General features: G+C 38.2%; 1 protein-coding gene across 2 annotated transcripts in view; it reads right to left on the minus strand.

Moving 5' to 3' along the window:
* Positions 1–3,976: 3,976 nt before the first annotated feature.
* The window catches only part of OLFM1 (olfactomedin 1), a 42,616-nt gene continuing 32,329 nt past the window's right edge, over positions 3,977–14,263 (minus strand). For both annotated transcript variants that reach the window (XM_075578916.1, XM_075578915.1), the window contains exons 4-6: positions 11,934–12,153; positions 6,648–6,754; positions 3,977–6,073 (exon numbers count right to left, since the gene is read on the minus strand). In XM_075578916.1, coding sequence (XP_075435031.1) covers positions 5,399–6,073; positions 6,648–6,754; positions 11,934–12,153 — 1,002 coding nt within the window. In that variant the 3' untranslated portion in view covers positions 3,977–5,398. The remainder of the gene's footprint in view (positions 6,074–6,647; positions 6,755–11,933; positions 12,154–14,263) is intronic.

Raw genomic sequence — 14,263 nt, forward strand, 5'->3', positions numbered from 1 at the left:
CCCCCAGTTTGTGCACCCCTGGTGTAGAATCAGCCTATGAATCAGATTCATAGAATCAGAATCAATGGTTTAATAAATTCATGTAATTGTTGAAAAATAAAGTGCGCACAGCTCTGTTATACCAGGGCCCTCCCACACGTTATTTCGGGCTGTGTTTTCAATCCAGGATTTTTTTTCCCTTTCAACCTGGAATGATATCTCCCAAGGGATTCCCAGGCATGTGCTATTTTTAGAGCGCCATAGGAAACCACGTCCTATGGATAGCACATCTGCAATGACATTTTGCACCTGACCTTTACATTCCTGGATGTGTGATACTAGTATTGTCTTTTGAGAGCAATATTATTCAAGTAATATTTACCATGTATAATAAAACTTGGCAGGTGGTTAATTATCTATTTTTTTTAAACTTGTATTTTATTGTTTTTTTTACCAATTATATTTAGGAAAGGGGTGGCAGGTGGTTAATTTAAACAGAACTTTATTTCTTTTATTTTTGCTGTGTATTAAAGGAGCAATCCAAGCAATATCCCATGTGCTTTTTTTTCTAAAAATAAATCAGTTCTGTAGTATTAGATAATACTTACTACATTTTTTTTATTATTCAACTCTTCCATTTTTAATGAGTTTTAATATACTGAACTTTCGTTGATTTCTGTAGCCCAGCAGTGCAAGATCTTTGCAACAGTTTCCTGTTTGTGATCATTTGTTGTCATTATTCCCAGCAGTTTGAGCTGCAAACGGTAACAGGTAATGTTACCTTAGTAATATAAGAATACATTGTAGCTGCTGAGTTACACTGACTGAAGGATTGATTGAAACTGAAAGGCGACCATTTAAAACTGCAGTTCAGGCAATATCCAGCATGTGTTTTTTTTTTTTTAATAAATCAGTTCTGTAGTAAGAAAAAATACTTTTAGCATTTTCTGTTTTAAAAAAAACAACTTTGAAAGACCAATTTTCTTGTATTCTATTTTAACAAGCATGCTTGTTCCTATAGCAACGATTTTTATTCCCCATATTTAAAGATGTCGACAAACTTTGCCGATCAATAGACGGAGAACGAATTGACCGGCAGCTATGCAGTTCTTTAGGTAATTAGAGATTGCCCACATGAAACTATTGAAGTAAAAAAGTAAATAAAAACAAAAAAAAAAAAGACTGAACTGCAGCTTTAATGAACCCTGGGAAGCAGAATCTTTGCTGATGGTTTAGAACGAATCAATCGGCAGCTTAGGTCATTAGTTTTCAATAAAGGTAAGCAAAGGCTGAATATATTATATTTTTAAGTGCAGCTTGGACTGCGTCTTTAATTTGTTCATTCCAGACTTTTTGGCTCTGTAACAATGTGACAATATTCACTTAAGAATAATATTTACTAGCAAAAGATAGTTAAAGAAACATTACAGTTTGCAGACACTGCAATAAAATGTGCTGTAGCAATGGCCTGAAGCGCTTGTATTCATATGTGCTGCTGTAATTGTCTTTTATGGGATCATATATACTTTTTAATGCAAATCTCGCCTGGAAATAATATAAAGCGAAGTAAGATTTTGTTGGGAAAGTTGACCTTTTTTTCATGATGCAAAGAAAGCTGATTTAAAGCCGTATCCCTGTTTATTTTCACCTTTTTAAAAAAAAATGTATACCTGAACGGGGGGGCCTGGAGCTGATCTGTGGTCCCACAAACTCCGGGGACCACAAGGTTCCTGAGATATTTGAGTGTTTGTGTCGGTATGCGACGCACAAGACCCCCTGATAAATGTGGCGGCATATTGAAAGTTATATCTCAGGAACTGAGCAGCTGCCGTGGTCAGGGGGCCGTAAATTAGTGTAATATATATATATACAAACACAGAAAAAGGAGAAGTGTACAGGTCAACCCCCATATAACGCTGTGCTTGGGGTCCAAAGAATCACATCGCGCTATAAGCAGATGGCGTTAGAAATAATGTACAATTGTATGCATTGTACAATAAAGTATTTAAGATACCAATCATCGTGCTGTAAAGTATTCATAAATACGAAAATTGGGAGCCGCCCTTGCATTGCGTTACAAGTGGATTCGCGTTATAACGGAGTTGAGCTGTATTAAAGTAAAACTATTTTATAGGACTGGACAGATAAAAAGTGCTCACTCACACACAGCTAGAATTCAAGGAGAGAATCTCAAACTCCGACTCGGCAAAAGGATCCTCGTGGGTTTCCGCGGTGCTGTCCGGTACACCACGCTCACCGCACCCGGATGTGGAACCTGCACGCCAGGGTGTAGGTTCCACGTCCGAGGATCCTTTTGCCGAGTCGGAGTTTGAGATTCACTCCTAGCTGCTTGAATTCTAGCTGTGTTTGAGTGAGCACTTTGTATCTGTCAAGTCCTATAAAATAGTTTTAATTTAATACACTAGCAGTGCGCCTGTTCTCTTTTTTCTGTGTTTCTAGATATCCTACAGGGAATTGGTGATTCCTGCATCCAGACTGCAAAGACTCCGGAGGACTGTGTTACTGGGACTGGTTTTTACTATTTATTTTTTTTACTATTTTTCACTTTTTTATTGATTTTTCATTGTTGGTATTTGATTGTATATTTAGTTTTCTATATATAGTATTCCAGTATAGCACTTGATTAGTGGCAGAGCATCACTACTATTAGTTAGGTATTATCCATTGATGTATAGGTCATTTAGTCACTTTACTTGGCTTATCTTTCACAGGTACTGTATAATTTTATAATAGGATTAGTTCAGATTCTATTTGCATGGTATAGTATAAGGGCTGTTTCATTCCCTTGTTGTAAAAAAAAAATATATATATACAAATGTAAATACAACTGTATGCTCATCTGCATGTCTTAGGCAGGTCTGCAACCCCACCTTTCACCATTATCACCCAGCACACAGCACTTTCACTGCAGCAAGGGATTCTGGGAAATGACATGCAAATGAGCACAGTGCCACTTTTTGCTTCAAAAACCATTTTTAACATGGTTCCCTATAGGCTTAAGCTTGCTGCATGGTCACAGCTTTGAGCACAGCCAGGGTTATATATATATATATATACCCACCCCCTAAAATAAATCGAGCAGCATGGACTGATGCCTTAAGAGCTATTAGAAAAGGTTTACAGATTACAATTCATGAGGTATTTTAAAGGCATTCACGAAATATTCTTGTAACTAGTGGTACATATGTGTACCACTGCTTGAATGTTATCATTGCTGGTGGTGTTCGAAGCTCAGTGCACTGTAACGGTTTGCAGCATGGAAGGCGGGTAGAAGGTACATTTAATGTAGCATGTAAGATACATTTGAGAATCCCGTTGTTGAACTCTGACCATGGTGATGGTCGTCAGGGAAACCGCGAAAGCTTTGAGGAAGCCATAATGATTATGAGGTTTGCACAAAATGTATTAATCAGGTTTTCCAAAGAGATGTCCAGTAATTACACACATCGTTTCATTGCATGTACTACGTTGTACATTCCTTGCTTCGTATAACCATTTCCGTTTAAAGAGAGGAAAGTTGGTCCCCTGTTCCAAGCCTTTAGGTTTGTTTTTGTAACATCTAGAACGATTTCTCATCAGGTCCGTGGCAAAAGTATATGGGGGCGGACATTTTTTCGGCGATGGACTCCCCTTGCGGCCAATCAGGAGTTTCTCCGTGCCTCTGCCCTCCCCCTTTTCTTAAGTCGCTGGCCTTGTAGCCAGCGATGTCGCCTAAACTTAAAATAAAAAACTTTCGCAATGGCGACGGGAGATGACATCGGTCGCATCGCATAAGCGCAGCCTTAGGCTAGCTAAGTGTGACTGCACTTTAACCCTATCACTGGCAGCACGGGATAAAGGATAACCCTCCTCCTCACACATAGTGCCTTTATTTCCCACGGAATATGGTGCCACTGCACACAGACCCCTAGATTTTCATTTTGAGCTCTCTTTTTTGTCTCAATAAAACAAGATACAAAAAAAAAAAAGAAATGCATTTCTCCTAATATTTATTTTCTTTTATTGTTCCTTAGATAGCTACGGACAGTCCAAAGGTTTCTCCCCCCATCCCCCTTGATTTGATTGAATTAAAAAAAGAAAAAAAAGAAAGGGTTCTAATCCTGATGTACATTTACATTAATTATAGGGAGTAGGGGGAAGCTACACACAAAGCTAGTTTCCTTATCAATTTGCACTGCTAACAAGTTACTGTTACAGTATACAAAGGAGGGAGAGGGGGGGTATGATACCTTTTTATTGGACCAACAAGTCGTTTATATGTTACAAGCTTTCCAACCTCTCAGGGTTACCCGATGAAGGACACTGAGAGGCTGGAAAGCTTGTAACAAATCAACTACTTGTTGGTCCAAATAAAAGGTAGCATACCCCCCTCTCCCCTCTCTCTCCTTTGTTACTACGTGGAAGAAAGGACCAACACAGCTCTCCGCCCTTCTTTGTTACAGTATACAGAATAGTTTTTATTTTAAATGCTCATCGTGTATTACACTACCTGCATACAGCCTCTTTTCTGCTAAGGACCTATAGTAACAAATACATTTCAGGCCCTATCAGCAATGTACTAATGAAGGGTTAACACTGCTTTATATATCCATATATATATATCTAATATATATATATATATAATAATTTTTTTTACAGAAACAAATTCATGGTTATTAATAAATCCAAACTACTTCAAATTGAACAACATTCATTGCGTGAACAGACAAATACAATTGAATACCTCTGGTTACAACAGACATTATACATGATATTTTCTGAATACATAAGTTTAAACAATATGGACAACTACTGTTCATAGCCAGAATACCTACTTGAAACCATCATGTTTAAGCGATCACTAAGACACAGTTTCAGTAGAAAGAGAACTTTGGGAGCCTTAGCGTGGTTTATTCTAGATAAAAACAATCTCTCTTCTACATTTAAAATCACTGTACGGATTAATGTTACCAGACATTTGGCTCAGCTCTGGGATCAGCTATTTTGATCTCCTTCCTTCTGCAATCACCAGAAAACATTGTCGTCCCCCCTCCTTTACCAGTCATAGTTCCCCATCCACTAAAACCCTACATTTTTTACACAGGATATTGTCCATAACAAGTTATTTTCAACAGTCACTGCCTTATATACTTAGTATTTTATCTTGTTTGTTTTAAGACATATATTTATTTTTTGGGGGGATCATAAGTGCAGCTGGAGTTTAATTATTAGGTGTTGCTGAAAATTGTGATGTCCCCAAGGTCTGTGGGTTATAATTTTCAGAGGGAGTAAATTCCATCCAATCATGTCTGACCCATCACAGGGACGGTTGAATTTTGGCAGCCGTTTTCCTACTTCTCCACTTAGCCGAGTTACTTTCATCCTACTCCTTTGGTCAGTTCGTAGGTGATAGGCCTGGCTACAACTCGTCAGACCTGATGACGTGGAAAAGGGTGACATTGTAGAGTACTTGGTGCCCGTTGTTCCAAGCATACAGGGCCCTGTCTTTTGGGTTGTAGTCCAACATGGAGATGTGTGAGTATTTGTTTTGGAAAGGGATGTCAATATACTCGTAGTTGGATGTGTTGGTCTGATAAGCATAGTGCACTTTGGTTCCACCTGAATAACCGTTGGTGACATAGAGAGTCCCACAGATCATAAAGGCCTCACCAGCACTTCGCTTTGGGTAGCCTGTGTTCCAGGTCTTGAGGATCTGTAGAGTATTGGGGTCCAACTTGCTGATGACTATGTTGCCAGCATTTTGATTGGTGGCATAGACAACCCACAACCCATTTTCATCCACCATGATGTCAATATCTGACTGACCCCCCCAAGCGTAGTGGTAGACGTTGGTGTAGCCAGCTGAGTCCAAGCTGCGTGTCTTCAGTATTGTTTCTGATTTCAAGTCAAACCTGATGATAATGTGGCTTTGGAATTTGTTGAAATATATTGAACCATTATATACAACCTGTCCCGTTCCAGACCATGGATGTGGGAGGCGATGAGAGGTAAAGTTGTCAGTGTTCATGAAATCTTCCATGGACTTGTACTCCCGGACAAAACGATTATTGTGGTAGCCATCCATATACCAAACCTGTGGGAAAAATACCTGAATTAAGTGCCATGGGGAAACATGCAAGTATTTACCTAACCACTATCCATCAAGATCTATTTTGTGAACTGTGGTAGTCGGGTTAAACTGATGATGATCACACTTTGCCAGTGCTTTGCCTTGGTCTATCTCCAATCATGTGTCCAGCTGGGGACACAGTTTATCCATGATTTAGGTCAATGCTTACAATGATTGTATACCTTCTGTTCTATGACATAGAAATGGGACGAGTAAAATGCCCCTCCCCTCCCTTTATGACAAGTCTAGTTACTGCTGGTGTGTTTCAAAAAGCAAAAGAATTGCAAGTAAAAAATAATTTAAATATATATATATATGCACTGCAAAACCTTTAATTCACATTCCGATGGAAAATGGAAGCAGCCCACCCTCTGCTCAAAACAAAAAATGTTAAATGGTTCTTAATGTTCCTTTCCTTATTTGTTTGAACTGGCAAATTCATTTTACACTCCGCAACAAAAGGGGTAATATGGGGTGATGAAATGAGGGCAAGCACCTAATGCAATATTGTCTTTCCAAGCAAATAAATGTGACTTACCCTGCTGTCCCCTTCTGAAGCCAGTGGGTCTGTCATCCATGAACCAAACCTGGAACCAGATACCTTTATAGTGACTGGGTCACTGATCCCTGTGAGTTTGCCACAAGCTGCAAAACAGGGCAATGATAATGAAAGGAAGTGTGTGGACTGGAGACTTCTTCAGTACTGGGTCAGTATCACACCTCAAACATCATATAATCTGGTTGCCAAAGGGAAAAAGGCCAAAAGCCATCATCAGGTCTCAAAGATGTACAATACCAAGCAAAACGTCCAGCACATTCTATGGTTCTGCATAAATCTACATGAATTAGAAGAGTGGGGACTAATGTTTTGGTCTGAGCAGATGGTGGTCCATAATACATTCTTTTCCTCCCTTCTACCACTGAGAGAGGGAGTTCATACTGTACACATATAGGAGGTGCTCCTGCTATGTTACCGAAGAGAATTCTCAGAGTTTTTGTTCACCTCTGAATAGTTAGTGCCTTGGCTATTTTCAGCAGGTCAGTAAAAGAGTGATGGGATTAGAAGTTCACCAATTAGTAGCTAGCACTCACAATTAGGGGAGAATAGACTTAAAATGCCTCTGGCTACTTGTGTACTTAAGTGAGACAGTTTATCTCCTCTGTGAATACAAATAGAAGTGGTTTTATTATTAACATAATAATTATTTATTTTCCATCTCTATGCATATAAGAGAAATAAAGAGCAAATATTTAGATTTGCGTATGTTCTATTTTAGCTGCATTTTCTATAAATAGGGGTAATTCATTTTTTACAGATCTAATGGAAGTATCAAGCCACGTGCAATATGCAAAATCTGTCTTCTGTAAGTGATATGGCTGCGATATATTTTGCTAAAACTTGAAAACGTTTCTTCAGCTAGCAGTTCTCAATGTGCATTCTGGGGTTGCATTGAGCTTTTCCTTGAAATATATTCTAAGTGCACTGCCTTAATTAATGATTCACACCTTGGCTTGAGTATGAGTGATGATACTCATACCACATTGCCTATTAATGTATTGATTTATCAATGGATTGGGGTTGCAATGCCAGCTCTAATCCCTTCCAAGAGCAAAATTCAGACTGCAAACTCTTAGCTGCTGGATGTTCCAAAAGCAAATTGCTGGAAAGTGGTTGGAAGCTGCTCTCCTACAGCTGTGTAGCTGAACACTGCCCAGAAACAGGTGTTACAGCTGCTTATGCTATACAACATTGATCTTGTTTGCCAGTGGTGCTTGTAACACTCCAATCTGTTCATTGCATGTAAAAGTCGTTTTTCCAATGAATGCTATGTTGGCTTGTGACAGTGCAATGCATTATTGGCATTTCTAGCATTCCGTTAAGGATACCAATGAACGGTGATGGGAATTTGTAAACAAGTGCACTGGTGCAAGCATCTGTTCTCAAGCACACCAACCCATCAAAGAATAAAGTTAACTTTAACTTGATTACAGATGGACTATAACATGTTAAAATGGTAGGAAATGTCATTAGATTAAACCTAAAAGAACATCAGCTAGCACTGACAAAATATGGCATATTTAAATTGGTAGTAAGGGGGTGTCTCAACCATCGCTCAGATTTACAGATAGTGCTTTCAATACTCCTTTGGCAGGGTAGAGGTTTAAACAAGTTGCTTAATGAAGGCAGACTATGATGGACCATGAAATAGACATAAAACGATGCATCAGCGTTGAATATCAACTGTTAAAATCATACTAATTGGTCTGTCTTTTCCTTCAAAGACAAATACTTCTGCCAGGGAATATGGATCATTTATGTCACTGTGGTCTTGTGTTTCATGCTATTATTTGTACAGTACATTAAATGACAAAAATAAATAAACTTGCTGTTTGGCATGAGCACAGGAAGCCATGTTTCACATAACCAGGAGGTCAGACACATATTAATAGTAAAATCATAGAAGCCATTGTGTGACGTCCTGTCCTATGGAAAGGGAGCATGACAGTGTCCACTTACAGTATTACATGCATGATGTTCTATGACCAAAGATCTAGTGCAATACCCATCATACCTGTATTCTTTCTGAATCGTTTGTTGTTGATGCTCTGCATCTCTCCGCTGTCATCGTGCTGGTTTAGGCCGATTCAAATGTCACCACACATATTTAATTAATAACTCGCTTAACCTTATCAGGTTCACCAAAATCCCTTCCGATAGAGTCCTGTATTGTACTTGTTCACATACAATTTATGCACACGTTTGCCAGATTAACGACCACAGTCCATCTCCGTGACTAAATGGGTAAACACCAAACTGATTTGTTTGAAAATGTAATAACCAGCATATGACTCCAAAACATTGAATGGGTCAAGGGTAATTTAACTTGCTCCTTCCGGAGAGCTGGAGGGGGCAACAATGCATATGCAATTTGCTCTTATGTTCCATGTTCAGTTGCTGGCAAAGTATTCTGGTTTACAACGGGCCTTGTGACTATAAAGATATCTTTATTTGGTGCTCTCCTCCAAAGCCTATTGCAAGTGCTATTCAATAAGCATGAGACCAGCTGGTGCTGGGTCACAGGGTCTGCTAAATTTGTGCTGACAACGGGCCTCATAATCCCATTTGTTCTTTTACTATGCACATTGGGAAACCGGACTTGTATAAAGTTTCAATGGCGAATCAGCTTTCTCTATTGAGTGATGGCTGAAATAATTTTATAACAAGTCTATACTGTATGTGTGTGTGTGTGTGTGTGTGTGTGTGTGTGTGTGTGTGTGTGTGTGTGTGTGTGTGTGTGTGTGTGTGTGTGTGTGTGTGTGTATGTATATATATATATATATAGTTTTCTCTGATTTGCAAATGATTCAGTAGCTTGGCAAAGAATTAAACTTTGGACCCTACAGTTTATATTTAGCCACTTTCTTCTTGGAATTAGCTACCCCAAAGAATAACCTACCTGTTCTAGTACATCTCATTAGAACAAAATGTTTTCTTTAGCAAAGGAGAAGAACACATTAATTTTTATTTAAAGTACTATACCTTAGGGTATGAATAAACCTTCTCATTTGCTAGGGCAATCCAGTACAAATCAGATAATGTACACTGGAATTGATTAAATCCTTCAGCACGCCATGTAAATTATGTATGTCTGAATTGAATTTGAATGAAGACATAACAGAGTCAACGAAAGACCAGGCATTTTAAAGTAATAGACAAAAGAAAAGCGGTCGTCCTTGTTTTAAAATGCTGTCTTGTTCTGCTTGGAATCATATGGCAGACAAGAATCTTTGATTTTGATGCCTGGGGGGATGAAACCTTGAGGGTATTTAAGCCCAGATTAACAAAACAGTGCTATGCTTTATCCTACCTTTACTACCATTCAAACAAATGTGAGTAAAAGCGTGCTGAAGCTTAGCAGACTTTTGAAATGTCCGGGCCTCAATACCTCATACTTTCATACCAGGATACAATATGTGCAAAGATAACAAATATTGGGGAAATTATAAATTGCTTTTTTGTTTAAAAAAACAACAAAAGTGGAATAAAATGTTTTCTAAGCCCACTTAATATTGTGGTGGGTGCTTGTAATTTATATTGACCATCTTTCATCCTTTTTATTAAATACAAGGGGCTTGCAGAATTTAAATTCTTGAATAATAAACAGGGAAGACAGGACGTGCTGCTGTATCAACATAATTCAAACCTAGCGCACAATGTAACAAGGCCTTAGAAATAACAAAGACGTCTGTTTCTCATTTGTCCCAAATCTATGCACCATATGGTAACTAAACAAGCATGGTCCTCACTCAACATACCCATCATTTAGAACAGATTGTGTTTTTTTACCATGCCATATCATCCTCCTATTTAGCTGTGCAAGCATAGCAATTTCTTTAGCTAACCGAGCATGAGGTGTCTCCTTTCCAGCCCCACTACCTTTTAGGGAATATTCATTTAATACTTGGCTAAAGATGAAGCATAGTAAATGTAGGTGTCTGTGTGCACGGTTACATCTTGACTTCCATGATGTAATATGATGGCTGCACCTGGAGTGTACTGCTAGATTTTGATAAACCTCGAACAGGGGATAGATTGTAAGCTCTCCGGGGCAGGGATTTCTTTTCCTACTGTCTGATTTTGTTGTTGCCCTTATTGTATTATAATTCCCTGTATTGTATGGTCTCACTTGTAAAGCGCTGAGTGCACTCTGCATGATATATAAATAGATATATATGGTACATACATACAGCACAGGCTGTGAGGTTGTTAATGTCTCGAAATGATTATTGTGTGTGTGTGTGTGTGCGTGTGTGACATGCGAAGATATTTTAGTAGCAGACTATAGGTTAAATCCATATTTATAAACCCTTTAATATATCATGCTTAAAGCATTTAATGTGGCTAAGATGATTTGCATGCATGTTTTTTTCTATTTGTTTGTGCCCAAAATAGTACATATAAATAGTACATGGTAGTGCATAACATTCTGTATCATTAAAGTAGTCCAATGCTGGCACTTACTGTGTCTTTTTTTACTAAATATATAGTGGTACATCCTGTTATTTGCATGGCCATCTGTTTACGTATTAAAAATAGCATCCCCCTCCCCCCAAATCCTACATACAGTAGATCTGAGTTGTTGGCTTTTATCTACTGATTGTTTTTGCATTTCTTTCCACTTTGGCTAACTGTGTGGCTCTTGATAACGATGACCTGTGTAGGTGGTCACAGTGCTGTTATATACTGCGATATACAGGATTGTCAGCAAGAATTTCCATTTCGTCATGTTAAAATGTGGCATATTGCAAACACTGTGAAACCTAACAGTCAATGACACATGTTACATTTGCAAATATGTTTATGAAGTAGTCCAATTCAGTCCTAGTGAACAATGATTGTTGATTATAGGAATGTATTAATGTACCAATAGCCCTCAAAAAGGCTAGAATAATGTTGCTTGATTAAATATCCTTTAAGTTAAAAAAATTACTTAAATAGCATGAGTTTAGGGTCAGTGGGGCTACTTGTACTTTGATCCACATTGCTTTTGAGTGTAGCTAACCTAATGGCAAAGGTGTTGTCCTTTCCAGAACATTACATTTTGGCTGGCTTTATATGAGCAGATAAGCCCTTCGCTGTATGAAGAGTCAGCACTGCACTGCCAAGTAATGCTAGGCTGACAACTCTAACATCATTAGTGTAAACATCTGAAGACATCTACTGCAGGTCTGAAGGAGCTGCCTGTTTCAGCGCGGCTGACTACTGTACATGTACCATGGGTGTTTGATGATGCTAGTGCCATTAGAGTTGTTCTGAGCCTACCTAATTTTTGCATGCATGCACGGAGCCTTTCTTCAAGATTTGACACTCTGCTTTGAAGTTCTTCGTAGTCATAGGCTCCAATCTCCTCCTGAAGCTCGTTTAGAACTGACGTCAGGTTCTGGACCTCCTCTTTAAACTGCAATACCAATTTGGCATCGGCTTTGTACTCTTCCAACACTGGTATCAGAGGCCTAAGTTCCTCCATTTTCGCTTTTATTGCCTGCAAGGTTAAAATAAGCTGGGTTCAGTGCCATGCATGCAAAATTCGGCCACACCTCGCCTTGTGCCTGCCTGAGGTTTTTTTTTTTACGCGAGAGCGACTGTGTTAAAACCCCCCTCAAAAACCCATCGTGGTCCAATGGAGGTGTTAGAAATACCATATTAAACAGTCTGCAATACAACATATTTGGGAAAGGCCTTTATTAGTCATTTATTTTATTTTTTTTTCAAATGCAACATCTTATGGTTACATGCTTTAAAACACATACACAAAGATTTCTTTTCTTTAAAAAAAAAAAAAAAAAAAGAATATATGCATTGACAACGGGTTAAAAAAATTCTTCATGAAATGCAGCTACATTCGCATGCAAAGGAAGATTTGAGTTCAACGGGTTCAAGGTTCCTTAGTGATATAGCGCTAATTGGGCGAATAAAAATTAAAAAAAAAAAAAAAAAAAAGTATGATTTGGTGCCCAAAATGCTCTGTCTCTCTCTTTCATGGTAACATGGGAGTAAACTGCCTCTTCAGTCACTGCAAGTTAAGTTAGCCCTGTAAGCAAGAAAATGAAATACTGTTGAAGAGCTTGTGCACTAATCTGCCTTAACAGATATAGCCATTCATAAACAAATACTCTTCAGACCATAGGACGGACGCTAGCCGCGCTTAGCAGAAACACAGTGCTGTGATCGCTGTTATAAGGCTCACAGCAGCATTTATTTTTGTTTTAAATTGCATTGCAGACTCATTTGCTGGTTTGATAATCAAGTAAATTTAAGGAGGGCAGTTATTTTAGGTAAGGGCAATCCTGTGTGTGTGTGTATGTGTGTATATATATATATATATATATATATATATATATATATATATATATATATATATATATATATATATATATATATATATATATATACAGTGTTCGACAAACCTATACATTTGCTCACCCCGGGCGAGTGGATTTAACCCCCGGGCGAGTAAATATTGGCCCAAGCAGCACACGTTTGGTACTAGGTGGCGAGTAGATTTTTTTGTGTGGCGAGTAGATTTTTTGGTGATTTGTCAACCACTGCATATATATATATATATGCACATACATACACACAGGTATATATATGTATGTATGTGTGTATGTGTGTGTGTGGATACACACACACACACACACACACGTAGCAGACTTTACTGCGACTTTTATAATAGAAGTGCTATTGAATGTATTGCATTATTTTTGGGAGTTGGGTAGTAATGTCTGTGTGTGTGTGTGTGTGTGTGTGTGTGTATGTGTGTATATATATAATATATATATATATATATGTATGTGTATATATATTATATAATATATATATACATATATATACATATATACTGTATATACATATATATATATATACACATACATACAAATATATATATATATATATATATATATATATACACACAGATACATATATATATACATACAGACACACACACACACGTTATTTTGCCTTGTCAGGGCCACAACTTCTCCCTTCCAGAAGTCTGTAACTACACGTAAATCAGAACGTGGTGTTTGCAGTTGGGCCCTATAGGATCCCCGTGTAACAAAGCAATCTAACATTTCTTTTATTATTTATTAAGAATCCATTATCCCTCAAGTGTTTTATTTCTAAAGAAAGTGCACTATTAATCTTCTGGTTTGTCAGTACTGCATCTGCCAGCTCTGCAGCCATCCTATTGATAACCCTGTTCCAAGCCACCGGGAAAGTTTGCACTAGTACACCTTCCCCTCCCATTGGGATCAATTAAAAGGCGGGAACTGACCCTGGTGCTAGAAAACCAAAACCTGACTTTATTTTAGTGTTGACTATTTTGATAGCACTTCTCTCATCCTAGGCATTGTTCAATTAACTCCTTCATTGCCGAGCAGGGCGAACCTTTTATCGCCTTCTCCACTTTTTACTTACTGTATTAAGTAGCAGATTATGTAGCATCTTCACATTATCCTCTTTAACCCTCAGCTGAAGTGCAAAAAAGAAATAGTTCTACCTCCTTCCTGCACGTTGGCGAGACCCAACTTCATATTTACAAGTGCACTTGAAGCCAGATTAGCTAAATAACTCCGTCATTTTGATCC

This window comes from Ascaphus truei, chromosome 21 (genome assembly GCF_040206685.1).
Source record: "Ascaphus truei isolate aAscTru1 chromosome 21, aAscTru1.hap1, whole genome shotgun sequence".
Lineage (NCBI taxonomy): Eukaryota > Metazoa > Chordata > Amphibia > Anura > Ascaphidae > Ascaphus > Ascaphus truei.